The following is a 20,911-nucleotide window of genomic DNA, read 5'->3' as shown; positions in this document are numbered from 1 at the left end:
CCTCTCTGGCTCTCGCACATCACTCCCGCCACCAACAAGACCAACTGCTCCACATGCTCCCGCACCGCCTCCTCCGCTTTCTGGATCGCCAGGCCCTAGGATTCCAGCCTCTGATCCACTCGCTGAATCCCAGATTCAAGCGGTTCCACCACCTTGGCCAGATCTTCCAGCACTTCTTTCCTCTCCTGCCAAAACTTATCATTGATAAACTCTAACAACTGCACCATCGACCACTGGACAGGCTGTGCTACTCCCTTGCCCTCTGCCATCTTCAACTGCACCATCGACCACTGGACAGGCTGTGCAGCTCCCTTGCCCTCTGCCATCTTCAACTGCACCATCGACCACTGGACAGGCTGGGCAGCTCCCTTGCCCTCTGCCATCTTTTCCTGCGGTGGACCACAAAGACACGCCTGCTCCAGCAGCTCTTTCCTTTTGCACAATTCCTTGTCTGTGAATCCATCCACCAGCTACACCAAAAGAGTAAAACCTTCCCCAGGGACTCCTGCAACTCTTGGTCTCAAATACTTCGACTTTCGAGCATGGAAAAGACAACAATATCCACCTTGAGCGGGAGGCACCAAATCAAAACCAGCACACTAGACATCACGGCTCGATGAATCTTCAGTAAAGGTTTCCTACTTATGTATTCTGTTCCATTTGCAATTAAAACCATCATTGAACTTGTACTGTGTGTGGGTGTTCGTGTTTGTATGTGTGTGTATGTCGTGTGTCTGTGGTTGTGTGCTTGTGTCTGCTGTGTGTGCGCATGTGCTTTCTTGAGTGTGTCTGGTGTGTGCGTGTGTACATGTGAATAAGCTTGCATGTGTATGTGCATGTGTGTATGAATGTGTTTGTGTGCTTTCAGTTTGTGTGTGTGTGCATGTCATCGCCATTAACTGGGAATTTATACCTGTTGTTCAATCTTCAGATATTTCCAAACGTCTTTGAAACTGAACAGAATTATATTCTTCTCCTCGACACTCCAGTTGCCCCAACATCTAGCCTTCCATAGTGTTGCCTCTCTCATTTCCGATTGGCAGCATTCACTGTTGCTTCCATCATACGGTCAGAAGTGTGGATGCACGCTGATGATTGCACACTCTTCAGCATAGAACATAGAACAATACAGCGCAGTACAGGCCCTTCGGCCCACGATGTTGCACCGAAACAAAAGCCATCTAACCTACACTATGCCATTATCATCCATATGTTTATCCAATAAACTTTTAAATGCCCTCAATGTTGGCGAGTTCACTATTGTAGCAGGTAGGGCATTCCATGGCCTCACTACTCTTTGCGTAAAGAACCTACCTCTGACCTCTGTCCTATATCTATTACCCCTCAGTTTAAAGCTATGTCCCCTCGTGCCAGCCATTTCCATACGCGGGAGAAGGCTCTCACTGTCCACCCTATCTAACCCCCTGATCATTTTGTATGCCTCTATTAAGTCTCCTCTTAACCTTCTTCTCTCCAACGAAAACAACCTCAAGTCCATCAGCCTTTCCTCATAAGATTTTCCCTCCATACCAGGCAACATCCTGGTAAATCTCCTCTGCACCCGCTCCAAAGCCTCCACGTCCTTCCTATAATGCGGTGACCAGAACTGTACGCAATACTCCAAATGCGGCCGAACCAGAGTTCTGTACAGCTGCAACATGACCTCCCGACTCCGGAACTCAATCCCTCTACCAATAAAGGCCAACACTCCATAGGCCTTCTTCACAACCCTATCAACCTGGGTGGCAACTTTCAGGGATCTATGTACATGGACACCTAGATCCCTCTGCTCATCCACACTTTCAAGAACTTTACCATTAGCCAAATATTCCGCATTCCTGTTATTCCTTCCAAAGTGAATCACCTCACACTTCTTTACATTAAACTCCATTTGCCACCTCTCAGCCCAGCTCTGCAGCTTATCTATATCCCTCTGTAACCTGCTACATCCTTCCACACTATTGACAACACCACCGACTTTAGTATCGTCTGCAAATTTACTCACCCACCCTTCTGCGCCTTCCTCTAGGTCATTGATAAAAATGACAAACAGCAACGGCCCCAGAACAGATCCTTGTGGTACTCCACTTGTGACTGTACTCCATTCTGAACATTTCCCATCAACCACCACCCTCTGTCTTCTTTCAGCTAGCCAATTTCTGATCCACATCTCTAAATCACCCTCAATCCCCAGCCTCCGTATTTTCTGCAATAGCCTACCGTGGGGAACCTTATCAAACGCTTTGCTGAAATCCATATACACCACATCAACTGCTCTACCCTCATCTACCTGTTCAGTCACCTTCTCAAAGAACTCAATAAGGTTTGTGAGGCATGACCTACCCTTCACAAAGCCATGCTGACTATCCCTGATCATATTATTCCTATCTAGATGATTATAAATCTTGTCTCTTATAATCCCCTCCAAGACTTTACCCACTACAGACGTGAGGCTCACCGCTCTATAGTTGCCGGGGTTGTCTCTGCTCCCCTTTTTGAACAAAGGGACCACATTCGCTGTCCTCCAGTCCTCTGGCACTATTCCTGTAGCCAATGATGACATAAAAATCAAAGCCAAAGGTCCAGCAATCTCTTCCCTGGACTCCCAGGGAATCCTAAGATAAATCCCATCAGGACCCGGGGACTTATCTATTTTCAGCCTGTCCAGAATTGCCAACACCTCTTCCCTACGCACCTCAATGCCTTCTATTCTATTAGCCTGCGGCTCAGCATTCTCCTCCACAACATTATCTTTTTCCTGAGTGAACACTGACGAAAAATATTCATTTAGTATCTCGCCTATCTCTTCAGACTCCACTCACAATTTCCCATCCCTGTCCTTGACTGGTCCTACTCTTTCCCTAGTCATTCGCTTATTCCTGACATACCTATAGAAAGCTTTTGGGTTTTCCTTGATCCTTCCTGCCAAATACTTCTCATGTCCCCTCATTGCTCGTCTTAGCTCTCTCTTTAGATCCTTCCTCGCTACCTTGTAACTATCCATCACCCCAACTGAAACTTCACACCTCATCTTCACATAGGCCTCCTTCTTCCTCTTAACAAGAGATTCCACTTCCTTGGTAAACCACGGTTCCCTCGCTCGACGCCTTCCTCCCTGCCTGACCGGTACATACTTATCAAGAACACACAGTAGCTGATCCTTGAACAAGCCCCACTTATCCAGTGTGCCCAACACTTGCAGCCTACTTCTCCACCTTATACCCCCCAAGTCACGTCTAATGGCATCATAATTGCCCTTCCCCCAGCTATAACTCTTGCCCTGCGGTGTATACTTATCCCTTTCCATCATTAACGTAAACGTCACCGAATTGTGGTCACTGTCCCCAAAGTGCTCTCCTACCTCCAAATCCAACACCTTGCCTGGTTCATTACCCAAAACCAAATCCAACGTGGCCTCGCCTCTTGTTGGCCTGTCAACATATTGTTTCAGGAAACCCTCCTGCACACACTGTACAAAAAACGACCCATCTATTGTACTCGAACTATATCTTTTCCAGTCAATATTTGGAAAGTTAAAGTCTCCCATAATAACTACCCTGTTACTTTCGCTCTTATCCAGAATCATCTTCGCCATCCTTTCCTCTACTTCCCTAGAACTATTAGGAGGCCTATAAAAAACTCCCAACAGGGTGACCTCTCCTTTCCTGTTTCTAACTTCAGCCCATACTACCTCGGAAGAAGAGTCCCCATAGATTTCATAGAATTTACAGTGCAGAAGGAGGCCATTCGGCCCATCGAGTCTGCACCGGCTCTTGGAAAGAGCACCCTACCCAAGCCCACACCTCCAGCCTATCCCCATAACCCAGTAACCCCATCCAACACTAAGGGCAATTTTGGACACGAAGGACAATTTAACATGGCCAATCCACCTAACCTGCACATCTTTGGACTGTGGGAGGAAACCGGAGCACCCGGAGGAAACCCACGCACACACGGGGAGGACGTGCAGACTCCGCACAGACAGTGACCCAAGCCGGAATCGAACCTGGGACCCTGGAGCTGTGAAGCAATTGTGCTATCCACTATGCTACCGTGCTGCCCATCTAGCATCCTCTCCGCCACCGTAATACTGCTCTTGACTAGCAGCGCCACACCTCCCCCTCTTTTGCCTCCTTCTCTGAGCTTACTAAAACACCTAAACCCCGGAACCTGCAACATCCATTCCTGTCCCTGCTCTATCCATGTCTCCGAAATGGCCACAACATCGAAGTCCCAGGTACCAACCCATGCTGCCAGTTCCCCTACCTTGTTTCGTATACTCCTGGCATTGAAGTAGACACACTTCAAACCACCTACCTGAACACTGGCCCCCTCCTGCGACGTCCAATCTGTGCTCCTGACCTCTATACTCTCATTCTCCCTTACCCTAAAACTACAATCCAGGGTCCCATGCCCCTGCTGCATTAGTTTAAACCCCCCCAAAGAGCACTAACAAATCTCCTGGTATGGGCCAGGGCTTAGAAACTCCGCAGTGTATTATGGAGTTCACCTGACCTACAACCTGAATGTTGAATTTGGCTAGGATGAGCACGAAAGCCTTCGCCTCAGGTGTGATTCATCAGACTCCCCAGACACTTTAATCAAAACAAGGTTTATTCTAAGAATATCGTTAACTTAAAAATATATAAACACAGCAAGACTTTTCATCAATTACAAACATAAAGGCACCACATAACTACAGTAATCTATGTATAACCCTTAATGAATTCTCCCTTACCTTTTCCAATTCAATAACAAAATCCAATAATCCAAAACCCTATTCAACGGCGTGGCCCAGCACACTGCCTTCTCACTTGAATGGGGCTGGTCATTTCTCTAAATTTTGATCCAGTCTCAACCAGCAGATTCAAACTCCTTCCAGAAAGCAAACTAATATATTTTAAGTTACCAAGTCAGGTAGCCACGACCAATGTTTTTCACAGTCACAGCCCAGCTCCACCCACAAAATTAAGTCACTGAAGCCATGTGATAAGACAAAACCTTTCTTAAAGGGACACTCACATGAAAAGCACCACTTGCAACCTCTGAGATCAGTTTATGTTCCGGACTTAAATCTGTTCAGAACAATTTCAATTGATTTCTCATGCTGCGAGATTGCATTCTGGCTATTGGCATTTTGTTTGAATTTCATAAACACAAATGTTTTTTGCCTTTCTTCCAGGTCTCCAAAATGCCCTCCCATAAAGAAAAGCGAAGGAGCTTCCCAATAACAGCAACCATGACAGGTATGTAAATATAGGATCATTTTTCCGAAAAGTTACATTAGAAACAGAATATTAGTATTTTCTTTATACAGTGTACTTTCGGAATGGAAATTTGAAAATGTTATAACTGTTGTGAAACACTTCATCAGGGTGCAAACCGGTTTTGTCCAAATTGGAATGTTGGTTATAGGTTGTACCAATATGTTAACAGAACTTGGGTTTTCCTTGGAATGGGGGGAGTCATATTGTGTGGATAGGTGATGGGGGTTTGTGGTTTTGTGAAGATCATTTGGTTGTGTGCAGGCAGTTTGAGGTGTTACAGCTATTTGTGTGTTTGTGTGTTGAGTGTGTGTGAGAGAGTGTGAGAGAGTGTGCGTGTGAGCTGAATATAGGAATTTGAGATATATTGCATTGTATATGTGCTGCAGTAAGTGTTAAACGCCTGGGTTAGTTTGTGACTGCTGCGGTCATGTTGTTTAAAAAAATCGTGATTGAAAGGAAGCAGACACTTTCTGGAGACAGAGGTGTAATTAAAGAATCGTAAACGGAAAATCAAAATTATTTCCAGCCATGGGTATTATTTCCTGAAGTTGGGCAAATGGAATTTTGTTTATATTAAATGTTTTCTCAGGAGAGTAGATAATTATAAACATTCTGTTAAGTTTGGTAAGATGATGCAGTTAATGGGATATGCCAGCAGCTGACACAGGCAGGTGTTGAGTTTTCAGTTTTAAATATTTACTTTTAGATTGGGATGTGGTCAGACAAGCAGATGGTCTCAAAAAGTGAATTAAAGATTTGCCGATGAACAAGATTGGAGCAGTGTCCGGCTCGTAATTTAAACAATACTCTGAGACAGGCAATAATCTGCAAGCTGTGTTCTGAAGGATGTCGCTTTCTTAAAGAAGGATATCCCAGATTTGTCTATCGAGCAAGTATTCCTGAGTCTGTACAAGTGTTTGAAAGAGGGTTATAACTTGAGTTGGGTGTTGTTTGAGTGGAGATAATATTTATCAGTTGGGAATGTTTCATGTCACAAATTGTTTAATTGGTAATTTTAAGTTATTTTCTTTTTGAAATTAAAGTTAGTAACACTTTGTCAGGAAGAAAATTTCTTCCAATATACCATATCCCTATTTGCAACGAAGTATACTTTCCTCACAGTCTTTCTAATTTAATAAATATTGGGATTTCGATCGGGTATCCTAGCAACAGTTGCGGTCTGCTCCGGGATCATAATAAGAACATAAGAACATAAGAACTAGGAGCAGGAGTAGGCCACCTGGCCCCTCGAGCCTGCTCCGCCATTCAATGAGATCATGGCTGATCTTTTGTGGACTCGGCTCCACTTTCCGGCCCGAACACCATAACCCTTAATCCCTTTATTCTTCAAAAAACTATCTATCTTTATCTTAAAAGCATTTAATGAAGGAGCCTCTACTGCTTCACTGGGCAAGGAATTCCATAGATTCACAACCCTTTGGGTGAAGAAGTTCCTCCTAAACTCAGTCCTAAATCTACTTCCCCTTATTTTGAGGCTATGCCCCCTAGTTCTGCTTTCACCCACCAGTGGAAACAACCTGCCCGCATCTATCCTATCTATTCCCTTCATAATCTTATATGTTTCTATAAGATCCCCCCTCATCCTTCTAAATTCCAACGAGTACAGTCCCAGTCTACTCAACCTCTCCTCGTAATCCAACCCCTTCAGCTCTGGGATTAACCTAGTGAATCTCCTCTGCACACCCTCCAGTGCCAGTACGTCCTTGCTCAAGTAAGGAGACCAAAACTGAACACAATACTCCAGGGGTGGCCTCACTAACACCTTATACAATTGCAGCATAACCTCCCTAGTCTTAAACTCCATCCCTCTAGCAATGAAGGACAAAATTCCATTTGCCTTCTTAATCACCTGTTACACCTGAAAACCAACTTTCTGCGACTCATGCACTAGCACACCCAGATCTCTCTGCACAGCAGCATGTTTTAATATTTTATCATTTAAATAATAATCCCTTTTGCCGTTATTCTTACCAAAATGGATAACCTCGCATTTTTCAACATTGTATTCCATCTGCCAGACCCTAGCCCATTCACTTAGCCTGTCCAAATCCCTCTGCAGACTTCCAGTATCCTCTGCACTTTTTGCTTTACCACTTATCTTAGTGTCGCCTGCAAACTTGGACACATTGCCCTTGGTCCCCAACTCCAAATCATCTATGTAAATTGTGAACAGTTGTGGGCCCAACACTGATCCCTGAGGGACACCACTAGCTACTGATTGCCAACCAGAGAAACACCCATTAATCCCCACTCTTTGCTTTCTAGTAATTAACCAATCCTCTATCCATGCTCCTACTTTCCCCTTAATGCCATGCATCTTTATCTTATGCAACAACCTTTTGTGTGGCACCTTGTCAAAGGCTTTCTGGAAATCCAGATATACCACATCCATTGGCTCCCCGTTATCTACCGCACTGTTAATGTCCTCAAAAAATTCCACTAAATTAGTTAGGCATGACCTGCCCTTTATGAACCCATGCTGCGTCTGTCCAATGGGACAATTTCCATCCAGATGCCTCGCTATTTCTTCCTTGATGATAGATTCCAGCATCTTCCCTACTACCGAAGTTAAGCTCACTGGCCTATAATTACCCACTTTCTGCCTACCTCCTTTTTTAAACAGTGGTGTCACGTTTGCTAATTTCCAATCCGCCGGGACCACCCCAGAGTCTAGTGAATTTTGGTAAATTATCACTAGTGCATTTGCAATTTCCCTAGCCATCTCTTTTAGCACTCTGGGATGCATTCCATCAGGGCCAGGAGACTTGTCTACCTTTAGCCCCATTAGCTTGCCCATCTTGGTAATACCCTCCTTGGTGATATCAATCCTCTCAAGGTCCTCACCTGTCATAGCTTCATTTCCATCAGTCACTGGCATGTTATTTGTGTCTTCCACTGTGAAGACCGACCCAAAAAACCTGTTCAGTTCCTCAGCCATTTCCTCATCTCCCATTATTAAATCTCCCTTCTCTTCCTCTAAAGGACCAATATTTACCTTAGCCACTCTTTTTTGTTTTATGTATTTGTAGAAACTTTTACTATCTGTTTTTATATTCTGAGCAAGTTTACTCTCATAATCTATCTTACTCTTCTTTATAGCTTTTTTAGTAGCTTTCTGTTGCCCCCTAAAGATTTCCCAGTCCTCTAGTCTCCCACTGATCTTTGCTACTTTGTATGTTTTTTCCTTCAATTTGATACTCTCCCTTATTTCCTTAGATATCCACGGTCGATTGTCCCTCTTTTTACCGTCCTTCCTTTTTGTTGGTATAAACCTTTGCTGGGCACTGTGAAAAATCACTTGGAAGGTTCTCCACTGTTCCTCAACTGTTTCACCATAAAGTCTTTGCTCCCAGTCTACCTTAGCTAGTTCTTCTCTCATCCCATTGTAACCTCCTTTGTTTAAGCACAAAACACTAGTGCCTGATTTTACCTACTCACCCTCCATCTGTATTTTAAATTCCACCATATTGTGATCGCTCCTTCCGAGAGGATCCCTAACTATGAGATCCTGAATCAATCCTGTCTCATTACACAGGACCAGATCTAGGACTGCTTGTTCCCTCGTTGGTTCCGTTACATACTGTTCGAGGAAACTATTGCGGATACATTCTATAAACTCCTCCTCAAGGCTGCCTTGACCGACCTGGTTAAACCAATCAACATGTAGATTAAAATCCCCCATGATAACTGCTGTACCATTTCTACATGCATCTGTTATTTCTTTGTTTATTGCCTGCCCCACCATAATGTTACTATTTGGTGGCCTATAGATTACTCCTATCAGTGACTTTTTTGCCTTACTATTCCTGATTTCCACCCAAATGGATTCAACCTTATCCTCCATAGCACCGATGTCATCCCTTACTGTTGCCCGGATGTCATCCTTAAATAACAGAGCTACCATCCACTCTGTCCTTCCGAAAAGTTTGATACCCTCGGATATTTAACTCCCAGTCGTGACCATCCTTTAACCATGTTTCAGTAATGGCCACTAAATCATAGTCATTCACGATAATTTGCTCCATCAACTCATTTACCTTATACCGAATACTACGAGCATTCACTTATGTTGGCTTTTTTACCTCTGTTCTGAATCTTAACACCTCGATCAGTAACCTCTCCTAAGTTATATTTCCTCTTAACATTTCTCCTAATTTTCCTTGTCGTCGAACCCATATCCTCATGTAACAACCTGCCGCGTCGCTTACCATTAATGTTTTCACTTCCCGTTTTATTTCTTTTAGTATTCCTGGTCCTATTCACTGAGCTCCCCTCAGTCACTGTACCTTGTACTGTCGCCCTTTTTGATTTTTGACTATGGCTTCTCTGCCTTACACCTTACACCTTACTGCCTTTTATTTCTGTCCCTGTTTTACTACCTTCCAACTTCCTGCATCGGTTCCCATCCCCCTGCCACATTAGTTTAAACTCTCCCCAACAGCTCTAGCAAACACCCCCCCTAGGACATCGGTTCCAGTCCTGCCCAGGTGCAGACCGTCCGGTTTGTACTGGTCCCACCTCCCCCAGAATCGGTTCCAATGTCCCAGGAATTTGAATCCCTCCCTCTTGCACCATCTCTCGAGCCACGTATTCATCCTCTCCATCCTGACATTCCTACTCTGACTAGCTCGTGGCACTGGTAGCAATCCTGAGATTACTACCTTTGAGGTCCTACTTTTGAGTTTAACTCCTAGCTCCCTAAATTCAGCTTGTAGGATCTCGTCCCGTTTTTTACCTATATCGTTGGTGCCTATGTGCACCACGACAGCTGGCTGTTCACCCTCCCCCCCCCAGAATGTCCTGCAGCCGCTCCGAGACATCCTTGACCCTTGCACCAGGGAGGCAACATACCATCCTGGAGTCTCGATTTCGTCCGCAGAACCGCCTGTCTATTCCCCTTACAATTGAGTCCCCTATCACTATAGCCCTGCCATTCTTCTTCCTGCCCAGCTGCGCAGCAGAGCCAGCCACGGTGCCATGAACCTGGCTGCTGCCGCCTTCCCCTAGTGAGCCATCTCCCTCAACAGTATCCAAAGCGGTATATCTGTTTTGCAGGGAGATGACCGCAGAGGACACCTGCACTGCCTTCCTACTCTTGCTCTGTCTTTTGGTCACCCATTTACTATCTCCCTCAGTACCTTTCACCTGCGGTGTGACCAACTCGCTAAACGTGCTATCCACGACGTCCTCAGCATCGCGGACGCTCCAAAGCGAGTCCATCCGCAGCTCCAGAGCCGTCAAGCGGTCTAACAGGAGCTGCAACTGGACACACTTCATGCACATGAAGGAGCCAGGGACAGTGGACGTGTCCCTGAGCTCCCACATCGCACACGAGGAGCATGACACGGGTCTGAGATCTCCTGCCATGTCTTAAACCTTCGGTTAACTTCAACAATTTCAATTTCCCCCCCAAAATTTTTTAAATAAACAATGAAGAAAAAAAATATATATATATACCAATGAAAAGAAACAGAAAAACAGAAACACTACTTACCAGTCACTTACCAGGGATAAAAAGCACTTCCTCCCCACCCAGCTTCGAATTCCCACCTAGATTCAACTTCCCAAACTCACTCTTTGCTGTCTCACTCTGGCTGTGTCTTCTCTGGCTCACTGGGAGAACTCACTGGGAGTGAGTTTACAAGTGGCTCTTTTTAAACTGTCCTGAATTGACTCCCCTCCCCCACCTGCTTTCAGATCAAAGTAGATTAAAGTGACTGACACTTAACTGCCAACCAGTTATGTGAGTGGGTGGGGCAGCCCTTGTTAACCTACACTGCCCAATACTAGCTTAATATAAATTAATTTAAACTCCTGAAATTTAAAAGGAGCTGCCTTACTGATTCAATTTAATTCAATTCAATTCCCACCTCGATTCAAATTCCCAAACTCACTCTTTGCTGTGTCTCACTCCTGGCTCTGTCTTCTCTCTGGCTCACTGGGAGAACTCACAGTAATAGTGCGTGTGTGAGAGAGTAAGAATAATAATAATATCTATCAGTGTCTCAAGTAGGCTTATATTAACACTGCAATGAAGTTATTGTTATAATCTCCTTGTCGCCACACTCCAGCGCCAGTTCGGGTACACAGAGAGAAAATTCAAATTGTCCAACACCTAAAAAGCACGTCTTTTGGGACGTGTGGACCGGAGCACCCGGAGGAAACCCACGCAGATATGGGGAGAACGAGCAGACTCCACACAGACCGTGACTCAAGCGGGAATAGAACCCTGGACCCTGGCGCTGTGAAACAACAGTGCTAACCACATGCTACAGTGCACCCCATAGAAAAAACGGTGGTTTTTGGATGGGCCGCAATTTATTAAAATAGTCGAAGAGGTGATTCAAGGGCTGGGGCCCACAATTGGGCTGAGGGAAGAGCATGCGGATGATGCAGGCAGAGAAGGCCTTGTGGCTGGATGGGAGTGTGTATGAGAGAGAGAGTGTGAGTGAGTGAGTGAGTGAGAGCATGTTTGTGTGTGTGTGAATGGAGCTTGGGATGCTGAAAAAAGTAATTTGGGTGGTTCCTAAGGGGAGTTAGGTTTTTGTTAGGGTGGTTTGTGTTGGTGTGAAAGGGTTCTGTGAGAGGGTATGGGGGCAGGGCGGTTGTTAATATGATTTTGGTGATTGTGGTGAAGCCCAATTTGTTTTGCGAATTGGGGGAATGCATTCTGCTGTAGAGGCTTTGTTTAGGTTTGTAAATGTGGGTAGGTAGATTGAAGAGCACTTGTAGTATCAATTGGTCTTGGCCTGTTTAAAAAACGTTTTGATGTTGGCATGTATAAAATGTTGTGTATGTATCTGTGTGCATGTTTCTATCTGTGTTTGTATGTGTGAGTAAGTGTGTGTATGTTTGCGAGTGTGTGAGAGAGTATGTTTGTGTGTATTTATGTGTGTCTGTTTGAGCTGTTTGTATGTGTGTTTGTGTTTGTTAGTAGTTGAGTATCAGTGTGTACAAATGTGCAAGAGTGTTTGAGGGTGACTGCATGAATATTGTGCCTCCGAATATAGTTTCCAAGATTTGTTGTACAGGTTTCTGGTGTGTAAAAGGGGACTGTGGGTACATGAAGCATTCGGAGTTTTCAAACAGTTTTGTGGGCGTGTGGAGTTGGATTTTGGAATGTAAGGGTCTCTGCGGGTGCAGGGGAGTATTGTGGGGTCCATGGGGTGAAGATGGGAATTGGGATCTAATGTCTCATAGGGGGCGCGTTAAGGGTCTTTTTGGGGGTGAAGGGGGCTTGTGAATGATATTTTTGGGGTGAAGGGCATCCATGTGGTTCAATGGGTTGCCTGTGGGTGTGATCTGGCATTCTGTGTTTTGAGGACATTTGCCAGGGTGTTAATTTGGTGAATTTGGTGTTCCTTTGTTCAGAATGTACTTGCGGGTGTCACTGATATGGGCTTTGAAGAGTGTGAATGCAGTCTGGGTACATATAATATATGTGGGAGGAGACTTTGAGAATATCGATGACTTGAGATATTTGAGTTCCCCAAATAATGGACGATGAAATGTGTGTGAAAGCTCGGGTATTTTTGAAAAAAATGGAGTCTAATGATTTATGAGTTTTCAATATTATGAATGGTGCAATGTGTGAACACAGAAGGGAGAGTGTGTAAATATATGGGTTATGTGAAATGGTGCAGTGTACGAGAAGCAGTTAAAGGATTGTGCCATGTATTTTGGGCTGTTGCCCAAAGTTTTAAGTTTAAGAGTTCTTAAGGAGATTTGGTTAAAGTTTTGAGCGCACATCTCTTTGGGGGTTCTCTGGCGGTGTTGAGTCGTGTGAATAGATGTTTGGGGAAGTGTTAAATGAGTTTCGGAGATTTCGGATTGTTATCGGATTTTAGCAGCTTGGAGCTGTGAACATGTTTGGAACTTTTCAGTAATCTAGATGTTGATCGTGAAGGTTAAGGATTTCAGGGAGCTTGGGTCTCTGAGTATATTTAACCGTTTTGAATTATTTTCGTGTTGATCGTTAACTTTATGGATTTCAGGGATTTCGGTTGTCTGATGTTCTTGTGAGTGTTGAATGTTATGGGTAGTGAGCAGTGACAATGAAACGAGGAAGTCTTCCTGTAACCCACAGACTGCAGTGGTGTGATTGTTGTCGTTTTGTCCGAATAATGCACCACAGACGGAAACCAATGCCTTCAGGCCGTGCGGATCACGAGAGAATCATAGGAGCAGCAATGGCGAAACTCGAAGTGAAGTCTCTGTCGCAATAACAAAATGTGCAACCAGTTAAAAGTGCCCCCATCCCACTGAAACATTATGGCGATGTGACCATTGATGCAGTAACGTGGGTACTTTCACCGCTTTTTCTGTTGACAGGTTCAATGTACACTCATGACACTTTTGTATCATTGCAGAGATCCTGGAGTCAGAATTTGGGGATGATAGTCCAGACACTGCATGCTGCAGTGGGCAACAGGGGAGAGATTGTCCCGTGAGTGAGCATTCTTTAGCGGGAAAAGGAAACGAGACTCTGCATGAAGGAAGTAGGTGAGGAGATTGCACATTACCCATTTCCATGTTCACTATTCCAAATGAATTTCAAATTAAGTTCGCCAATCCAATTTATAAGGAAAAAAAGATATATGAGTTATGTCTGACCTGCAATATTGTGCAGAGGGCAGCACATCAGGATAATTCAGTGCAGCGCTGCTGATGCAGTAAGTATTGCATCTAGGTACTTTCGACAATCTTCAGAAGATACGGAATAATGTGGCAGTTATTGTAGAGTAAGTGTGTTCAAAGGAAATTTATTCCGGCTTTCTTGCGATGTCTGGCTCGATACCCTGAGGCTACAGAGGCACTGGTGTTCTCTGGTCACATGATCACATCCTAAAGTTCCGTGCGTAGAAGTGCATACAATTCAACATTGAGACCATAGGAAGGGAGGATTATAGGAACAGGACGAAAATTCGGCCATTCAGCCCCCAACGTGTCTCACCATTCAGTTCGATCATGGATTACCTTCTCAATTTTTCCCACATGATCCCGAATCAGGGGCGAAATTCTCCATTATCGGCGGAAAGTCCGCCGATCGGCGCAAAAAACGGCGCAAATCCCACTTGCGTCACGTCATAAAAATGGGCGGATGGTCTGCGGCCCGAAATGGGCTAGCAGCGACGTAACGGGATCCGCGCTTGCGCAGTGGTTCACGCCGTGCAGCGTCATACGCGCTGCACGGCGTGACGGCTCATAAGGCCGCGCAGCTCCCCCCCACCCGACCGGAACAGCCGACCGCAACACCCGACTTGATGGCTGGCCGTCGCTCAGTCCCGAGGTTCGAGTCACGCGATGTGGAGGCGTTCCTGGACGCAGTGGAGCAGAGAAGGGAGGCCCTGTATCCCGGGCACGGCCGCAGAGCTGCCCCAGCCACAGCCGGCGTCTGTGGAGGGAAGTGGCAGAGGCCGTCACCGCTGTGGCCCTGACACCACGGACAGGCACCCAGTGCCACAAGAAGGTGAACGACCTCGTCAGAGCAGGCAGGGTGAGCCCCGCCTCCCCATATCCCCCCTCCCCATATCCCCCCTCCCTCATATCCCCCCCTCCCCATATCCCCCCTCCCCCATATCCCCCCTCCCCCATATCCCCCCTCCCCATATCCCCCCTCCCCCATATCCCCCATATCCCCCCTCCCCCATATCCCCCCTCCCCCATATCCCCCCTCCCCCATATCCCCCCCTCCCCCATATCCCCCTCCCCCATATCCCCCTCCCCCATATCCCCCTCCCCCATATCCCCCCTCCCCCATATCCCCCCTCCCCCATATCCCCAAGTGAATCCAGCCCTAACCTTAACCTCTGCAATGCACGCGCAACCGATGGCGTGCATTCATATACCTGCCTAACACTGTTGCCTTTTACCCTTGCCACCACCCCCCCCCCCCCACAGGAGAAGCGCGCACACAACAATAGGGAGCATGTGAGGACTGGAGGAGGGCCCGCTGATGAGAGGCCACTGACCGTACACGAGGAAAGGGCCCTGGAACTGGCTGGCGGACCTGAAGGACCGGGAGGTTGCTGATGCAGAGGTCGGGGGCCCACGAGCAAGTGAGCCATCAACAGCCCGTCCCCATATCCCCCCTCCCCTATATCCCCCTCCCCTGTATCACCTGATCACTGCCTGATGTCTAACCATGCATGCTTCATTGTGTATCGCAGGACCAAACGTCCAGGCACCCATCCCCACAGATGCACACCGCCCGCAGGATGCCCCTCGGAGACCACAGGAGACGGAGAGACCCGCACCCTCCAGCATGTGACGCCCGCAGGATGCCCCTCGCACACCACGGGAGACAGAGAGACCCGGACCCTCCAGCATGCGACGCCCGCAGGATGCCCCTCGCACACCACGGGAGACGGAGAGACCCGCACCCTCCAGCATGCGACGCCCGCAGGATGCCCCTCGCACACCACGGGAGACGGAGAGACCCGCACCCTCCAGCATGCGACGCCCGCAGGATGCCCCTCGCACACCACGGGAGACGGAGAGACCCGCACCCTCCAGCATGCGACGCCCGCAGGATGCCCCTCGCACACCACGGGAGACGGAGAGACCTGGAGCAACAGGGAGACGACACCCCCGTCACGTGCGGGAGCGACCACCCAGCGATGAGGGGGGCAGCCACAGGCCCCCGTCACATCCGAGCCAGGACACCACTACCCAGGACACCACTATCCAGGACACCCCTACCCGGGACACCACTACCCAGGACACCCCTACCCGGGACACCACTACCCAGGACACCCCTACCCGGGAAGACGAAATACCGGACAGTGACTCAGAGTGGATGGGTGGAGACGAACCCCCACCCCAAAGTGCCATGGAGTCAGAGTGGGACGAAGAGCACGACACAACGCCACTGCTGTCACCAACACCCTCCACCATCGCAGAAACACTCACCACGGTTGGGCACTTTAGTGATGAGGCGTCTGGTACACTCACTGGTGCGCACAACACAGCCGTCCCGGTACAGCAGGTGGAGTTAGGAGCAGCAGAGGGACCGGGTGGTCGGAGGGCAGCCCAGGCCAAGCGAACATCTGCCGCCCAGATGGATCCCGGGTTCCTGCAGTTACTACACCCACACATAGATCCGATGCAACCACCGACACGGAGACGAGCGAATAGGGTGACGGGTGGCTTGCGGCGGCTGCGGTCGCAGGTGGAGGAGTCCACCCGCGTCCAGGAGCTGGGAGTGGTCCCGGTCATGCGTGCCACCCAGGCTGACACCGCACGGGTGGCGTCCGCGGTGGAGGCAATGGGTGCGACGGTGTCAGACATGGGGAACGGATTGCGAGGCCTGGGGCCTTCCGTGCAGGTGGCGTCTGTGGCCCAGGAAATGGCTGCCCTCTCACAGGAGGCCATGAGCCAGTGCCAGCGCCAGATGGCAGAGGCGCTCAACGCCATAGCCCAGTCTCAGCAGGCCATGGCCCAGTCTCAGCAGGCCATAGCCCAGTCTCTGCAGGCCATGGCCCAGTCTCAGCAGGCCATGGCCCAGTCTCAGCAGGCCATCGCTGAGGGCATCGGCGCCAGTGGCCATGTGCGAGCCGGCGTCGCAGTGTCACAGACAGGGTTTGACAACCCCCTGGGCTCATGGCTGCAAACCTGCAGACCCCTGTCGATACCAACACGGGCCTCCAGGACTGGCAGCGCCAGATGTCGGGGGCGCGTCGGATGGCCAGTCCGTTCGCATCCCCCACCCATGTAGAGGCCTGGGGGCCATCGGGCACCCCGAGGGAGGAGGAGGTGGTGTGGTCCCTCCCGGCTCCCTCTGTAGGGGAGGTCCCGGTACACCGCGACACCTCGGACTCCCCCCTTCCGTCCCAGGTGCATCGGGTGGGCAACGGGCAGGACAGGCTGGCAGCTCGCCATCCCAGTCGCCCGGGCCGCAGCCTGGCCCATGTAGGCCAGGACGTCCCAGGAAACGGCCGCCAAAGGGATCCAGTGTCAGAGGGCAGGAATCACAGGAGTCCACCTCCAGTTCTGCTCTACCGTCTGGGGAACCACGTAGACGTAGTCAAAGGGCCCGTAAGGCCAAACAATTAGACACTGAGGAAGTTGGCACGGGTGCAGGGCACAGGTGAGTTTTAGGGGCTAGGGCACGTGCATGAACTCCTTTGGTTATTAAAGTCAATGTTACACCTACCGAAGCTGCCTTTGTGCTCTGTCCAAAGTGTGCGGGCGTGTCATGTACGTTGAGCGCAAGTGTGTGTGTGACGGGTGGTCTTACCTCAGCCCCAGGTGAGTCTGCCCCCTTCCCCCTGGGCCGCCATCAACATCCCCCGGGCAGAGGACGGGACCGTGCGCTGCAGTGTCACAGCCGCATGCAGGGATGGTCCGGGTGGATGGTGGTACTGTGGCCATGGGTCAGACATAGTCCAACGATGTAGAGCCAGGAGCTCATCGGAGGCGGGTTGTCATCATCCTCCATGGCCTGCGATAGACACGCGTCCACCCGCAACTGGGTGAGCCCGGCCCGTTGTGCCGCCGGTGGATCGGCAATTGGGGGGGGGGGGGGTGTGGTGTGCATGCAGGTGGGGTGTGTGGGGTTGGGGAGGGGGGTGAGGGTGCTGGGTGGGTGGATGGGTGGGGGGGTGTGGGTGGTCGGCTGTTGCCATGGTGTGCGGTCTGTGGCCATACTACCCGATTCCCACGCCCATCTAATCAGTGAAGCGGGCGTCTATCAGTCTGTCCCGTGCCCACTGGGCCAGCCGGTAACGGTGGACAGCCACCCGCCTGTGTCTACCCTGTCTGCCCTGACCATTGCCCCCATCCCCCTCATCTGGGGAGGACTGCGCCTCTTCCTGCTGCTCCTCCACTCCGCCCTCCTCTGCCTGCGGCACATCGCCCCTCTGCTGGGCTATGTTGTGCAAGACGCAGCACACCACAGTGATGCGGCCGACCCTATCTGACCGATACAGAGAGGTCCAGGCACCTGAAACGCATCTTCAGCACGCCAAAGCACCTCTCGATCACTCCCCTTGTCGCTACATGGGCATCATTGTAGCGGTTCTCCGCCTCATTGCGTGGCCTCCGTATAGGCGTCATCAGCCACGATCGCAATGGGTAGCCCCTGTCGCCCAGCAACCAGCCCCTCAGCCGGGGTGGCGTCCCTCGTACATGCCGGGGATGGATGACCGCGACAACACGAATGAGTCGTGTACACTGCCTGGGTGACGGGCGCAGACGTGCAGGATCATCATGCGGTGGTCGCAGACCACCTGTACGTTCATCGAATAGGTCCCCTTCCTATTAGTGAACACGGCCCTGTTCTCTGCAGGTGGCCGCACCGCGACGTGCATCCCATCGATCGCGCCCTGGACCATGGGGAACCCGGCAACGGCAGAGAAGCCCACGGCCCGGGCATCTTGGCTGGCCCGGTCCACGGGGAAGCGGATGTAGCGGTGCGCCATGGCATAAAGGGCATCTGTCACTGCCCGGATGCACCGATGTCTGCGATATGCCGGACAGGTCCCCACTCGGTACCTGGAATGACCCCGTTGCATAAAGGTTCAGGGCCACCGTAACCTTGACGGACACGGGGAGAGGGTGTCCCCTGCCAGTGCCACGCGGTGACAGGTGTGCCAGCAGGTGGCAGATGTGTGCCACGGTTTCCCGGCTCATCCGGAGTCTCCTCCTGCATTCCCGGTCTGTGAGGTCCTGGTATGACTGCCGGGGCCGGTACACACGGGGCGCCCTCGGGTGCCTCCGTTGCCGTGGGGCCGCGACGTCCTCCTCCCCCTCCTCGTCCTGTCGGTCAGGTGTCCCTCCAGCCTGGGCGGCTGCCGCCTGCCCCTCTGCAGCAGCCTGCGCCGCCTCTCTGGCACGCTCCTCCTCCTCCTCCTCCTCCTCATCCAGGGCAACATAGACATGAGCGGCTGCCACCACGGCGGCCAACATCGCTGGATGGTCTGAAAACATGACGGCCTGGTGGGGGGGGGAGGGGAACGACGACATGTCATCATTGCCCATATCCCCTCCTCCCCCCAGCCAGGTGGCATGGACCGCATGGGTCCAACTGTTGGAGGCTGGCACCTGGCCAGGTGGACCAACTCATTTGCCCTCCCATCACCCATCCCGGCACGGACACCCCCCCAACCTCCACCCCGGCACGGACCCCCTCCCCAACCCCCAACCTCCACCCCAGCACGGACCCCCCCCCAACCTCCACCCCAGCACGGACCCCCCCCCCAACCTCCACCCCAGCACGGACCCCCCCCCCCAACCTCCACCCCGGCACGGACCCCACCCCCAACCTCCACCCCAGCACGGACCCCCCCCCAACCTCCACCCCAGCACGGACCCCCCCCAACCTCCACCCCAGCACGGACCCCCCCCCAATCTCCACCCCGGCACGGACCCCCCCCCAACCCCCAACCTCCACCCCAGCACGGACCCCCCCGCAACCTCCACCCCAGCACGGACCCCCCCCAACCCCCAACCTCCACACCAGCACGGACCCCACCCCCAACCTCCACCCCAGCACAGACCCCCCCCCCAACCTCCACCCCAGCATGGACCCCCCCACCCAATCTCCACCCCGGCACGGACCCCCCCCAACCTCCACCCCAGCATGGACCCCACACCCCCCAACCTCCATCCCAGCACGGACCCCCCCCCAACCTCCACCCCAGCACGACCCCCCCCCAACCTCCACCCCAGCACGGACCCCCCCCAATCTCCACCCCGGCACGGACCCCCCCCAACCCCCACCCTCCACCCCAGCACGGACCCCCCCCCCAACCTCCACCCCAGCACGGACCCCCTCCCGGCACTCCCCCGGAGCCCAGCCTACTCTAACCACCCCCCCCCCCGCCGCACACACACACACACAAGCCGAGACACACCTCTCCTCGCGCAATCAGTCTGCGGCCACGCCATTTCCTGCCCAGAGCCAACCCCCCAGGCCGTCACTCACCTCCTCGCTGGTCGGCGTGAGCCTGGAGCACCGGGTCACGCCGATGAAAAGGAGGTTTAATTCACGTCGACGTGAACGGTCATCACGTCGACGGGACTTCGGCCCATCCGGAAGGGAGAATATCGGCAGGCCGAAAATCGGCTGCCTTGCGCAGACCCGTGACATTCTCCGCGGCAGCGGCGCCATTAACGCCCCGCCGACTTTTCTCCCTTCGGAGACTTCGGCGGGGGCGGGGGCGGGATTCACGGTGGCCAACGGCCATTCTCCGACCCGGCGGGGGGTCGGAGAATGACGCCCCAGTTCTGTGTTTTAGGAATCGTATTTTATCGCTTTTATCCCAAAATGCATGGTTTTCTCTCTTGACCATAGTCATTCATAGATCAACTACGATACTCAGATCTGGACAATTCCAAAGATTTTCATTTTCAAATGAAAAAAAATCGCTTCTCCCTTCTGTTCTAAATTGGTGACCCCAATTTGTAGACTTTCTTTTCCCTTGGTTATTGACACGTGAGCGTGGGAAACACCATTTCTCCATGTACCTTGCCGAGAGCTATGGGATTGTCTATATGTTTAAATGTGTTCAGATCTCATTATCCGAAACGAGAACAAATACAGATCACGGTGCCGCAAATTCTCCTCAGTGGAAATCCCCGTCAGCACAGCCATCCTCAGGGGGATTATTCGCTGCAAACAT

General features: G+C 50.8%; 1 protein-coding gene across 2 annotated transcripts in view; it reads left to right on the top strand.

Moving 5' to 3' along the window:
- The window catches only part of LOC140390091 (protein phosphatase 1 regulatory subunit 1C-like), a 224,968-nt gene that overhangs the window by 189,733 nt on the left and 14,324 nt on the right, over nt 1–20,911 (top strand). For both annotated transcript variants that reach the window (XM_072474994.1, XM_072474995.1), the window contains 2 exons: nt 5,183–5,246; nt 13,658–13,790. In XM_072474994.1, the coding sequence (XP_072331095.1) occupies nt 5,183–5,246; nt 13,658–13,790 (197 nt within the window). The remainder of the gene's footprint in view (nt 1–5,182; nt 5,247–13,657; nt 13,791–20,911) is intronic.

This window comes from Scyliorhinus torazame, chromosome 14, assembly GCF_047496885.1.
Source record: "Scyliorhinus torazame isolate Kashiwa2021f chromosome 14, sScyTor2.1, whole genome shotgun sequence".
Taxonomy (NCBI): domain Eukaryota; kingdom Metazoa; phylum Chordata; class Chondrichthyes; order Carcharhiniformes; family Scyliorhinidae; genus Scyliorhinus; species Scyliorhinus torazame.
Note: the sequence above shows the minus strand (reverse complement) of the source record. Positions and strands in the feature narration are given on the sequence as shown.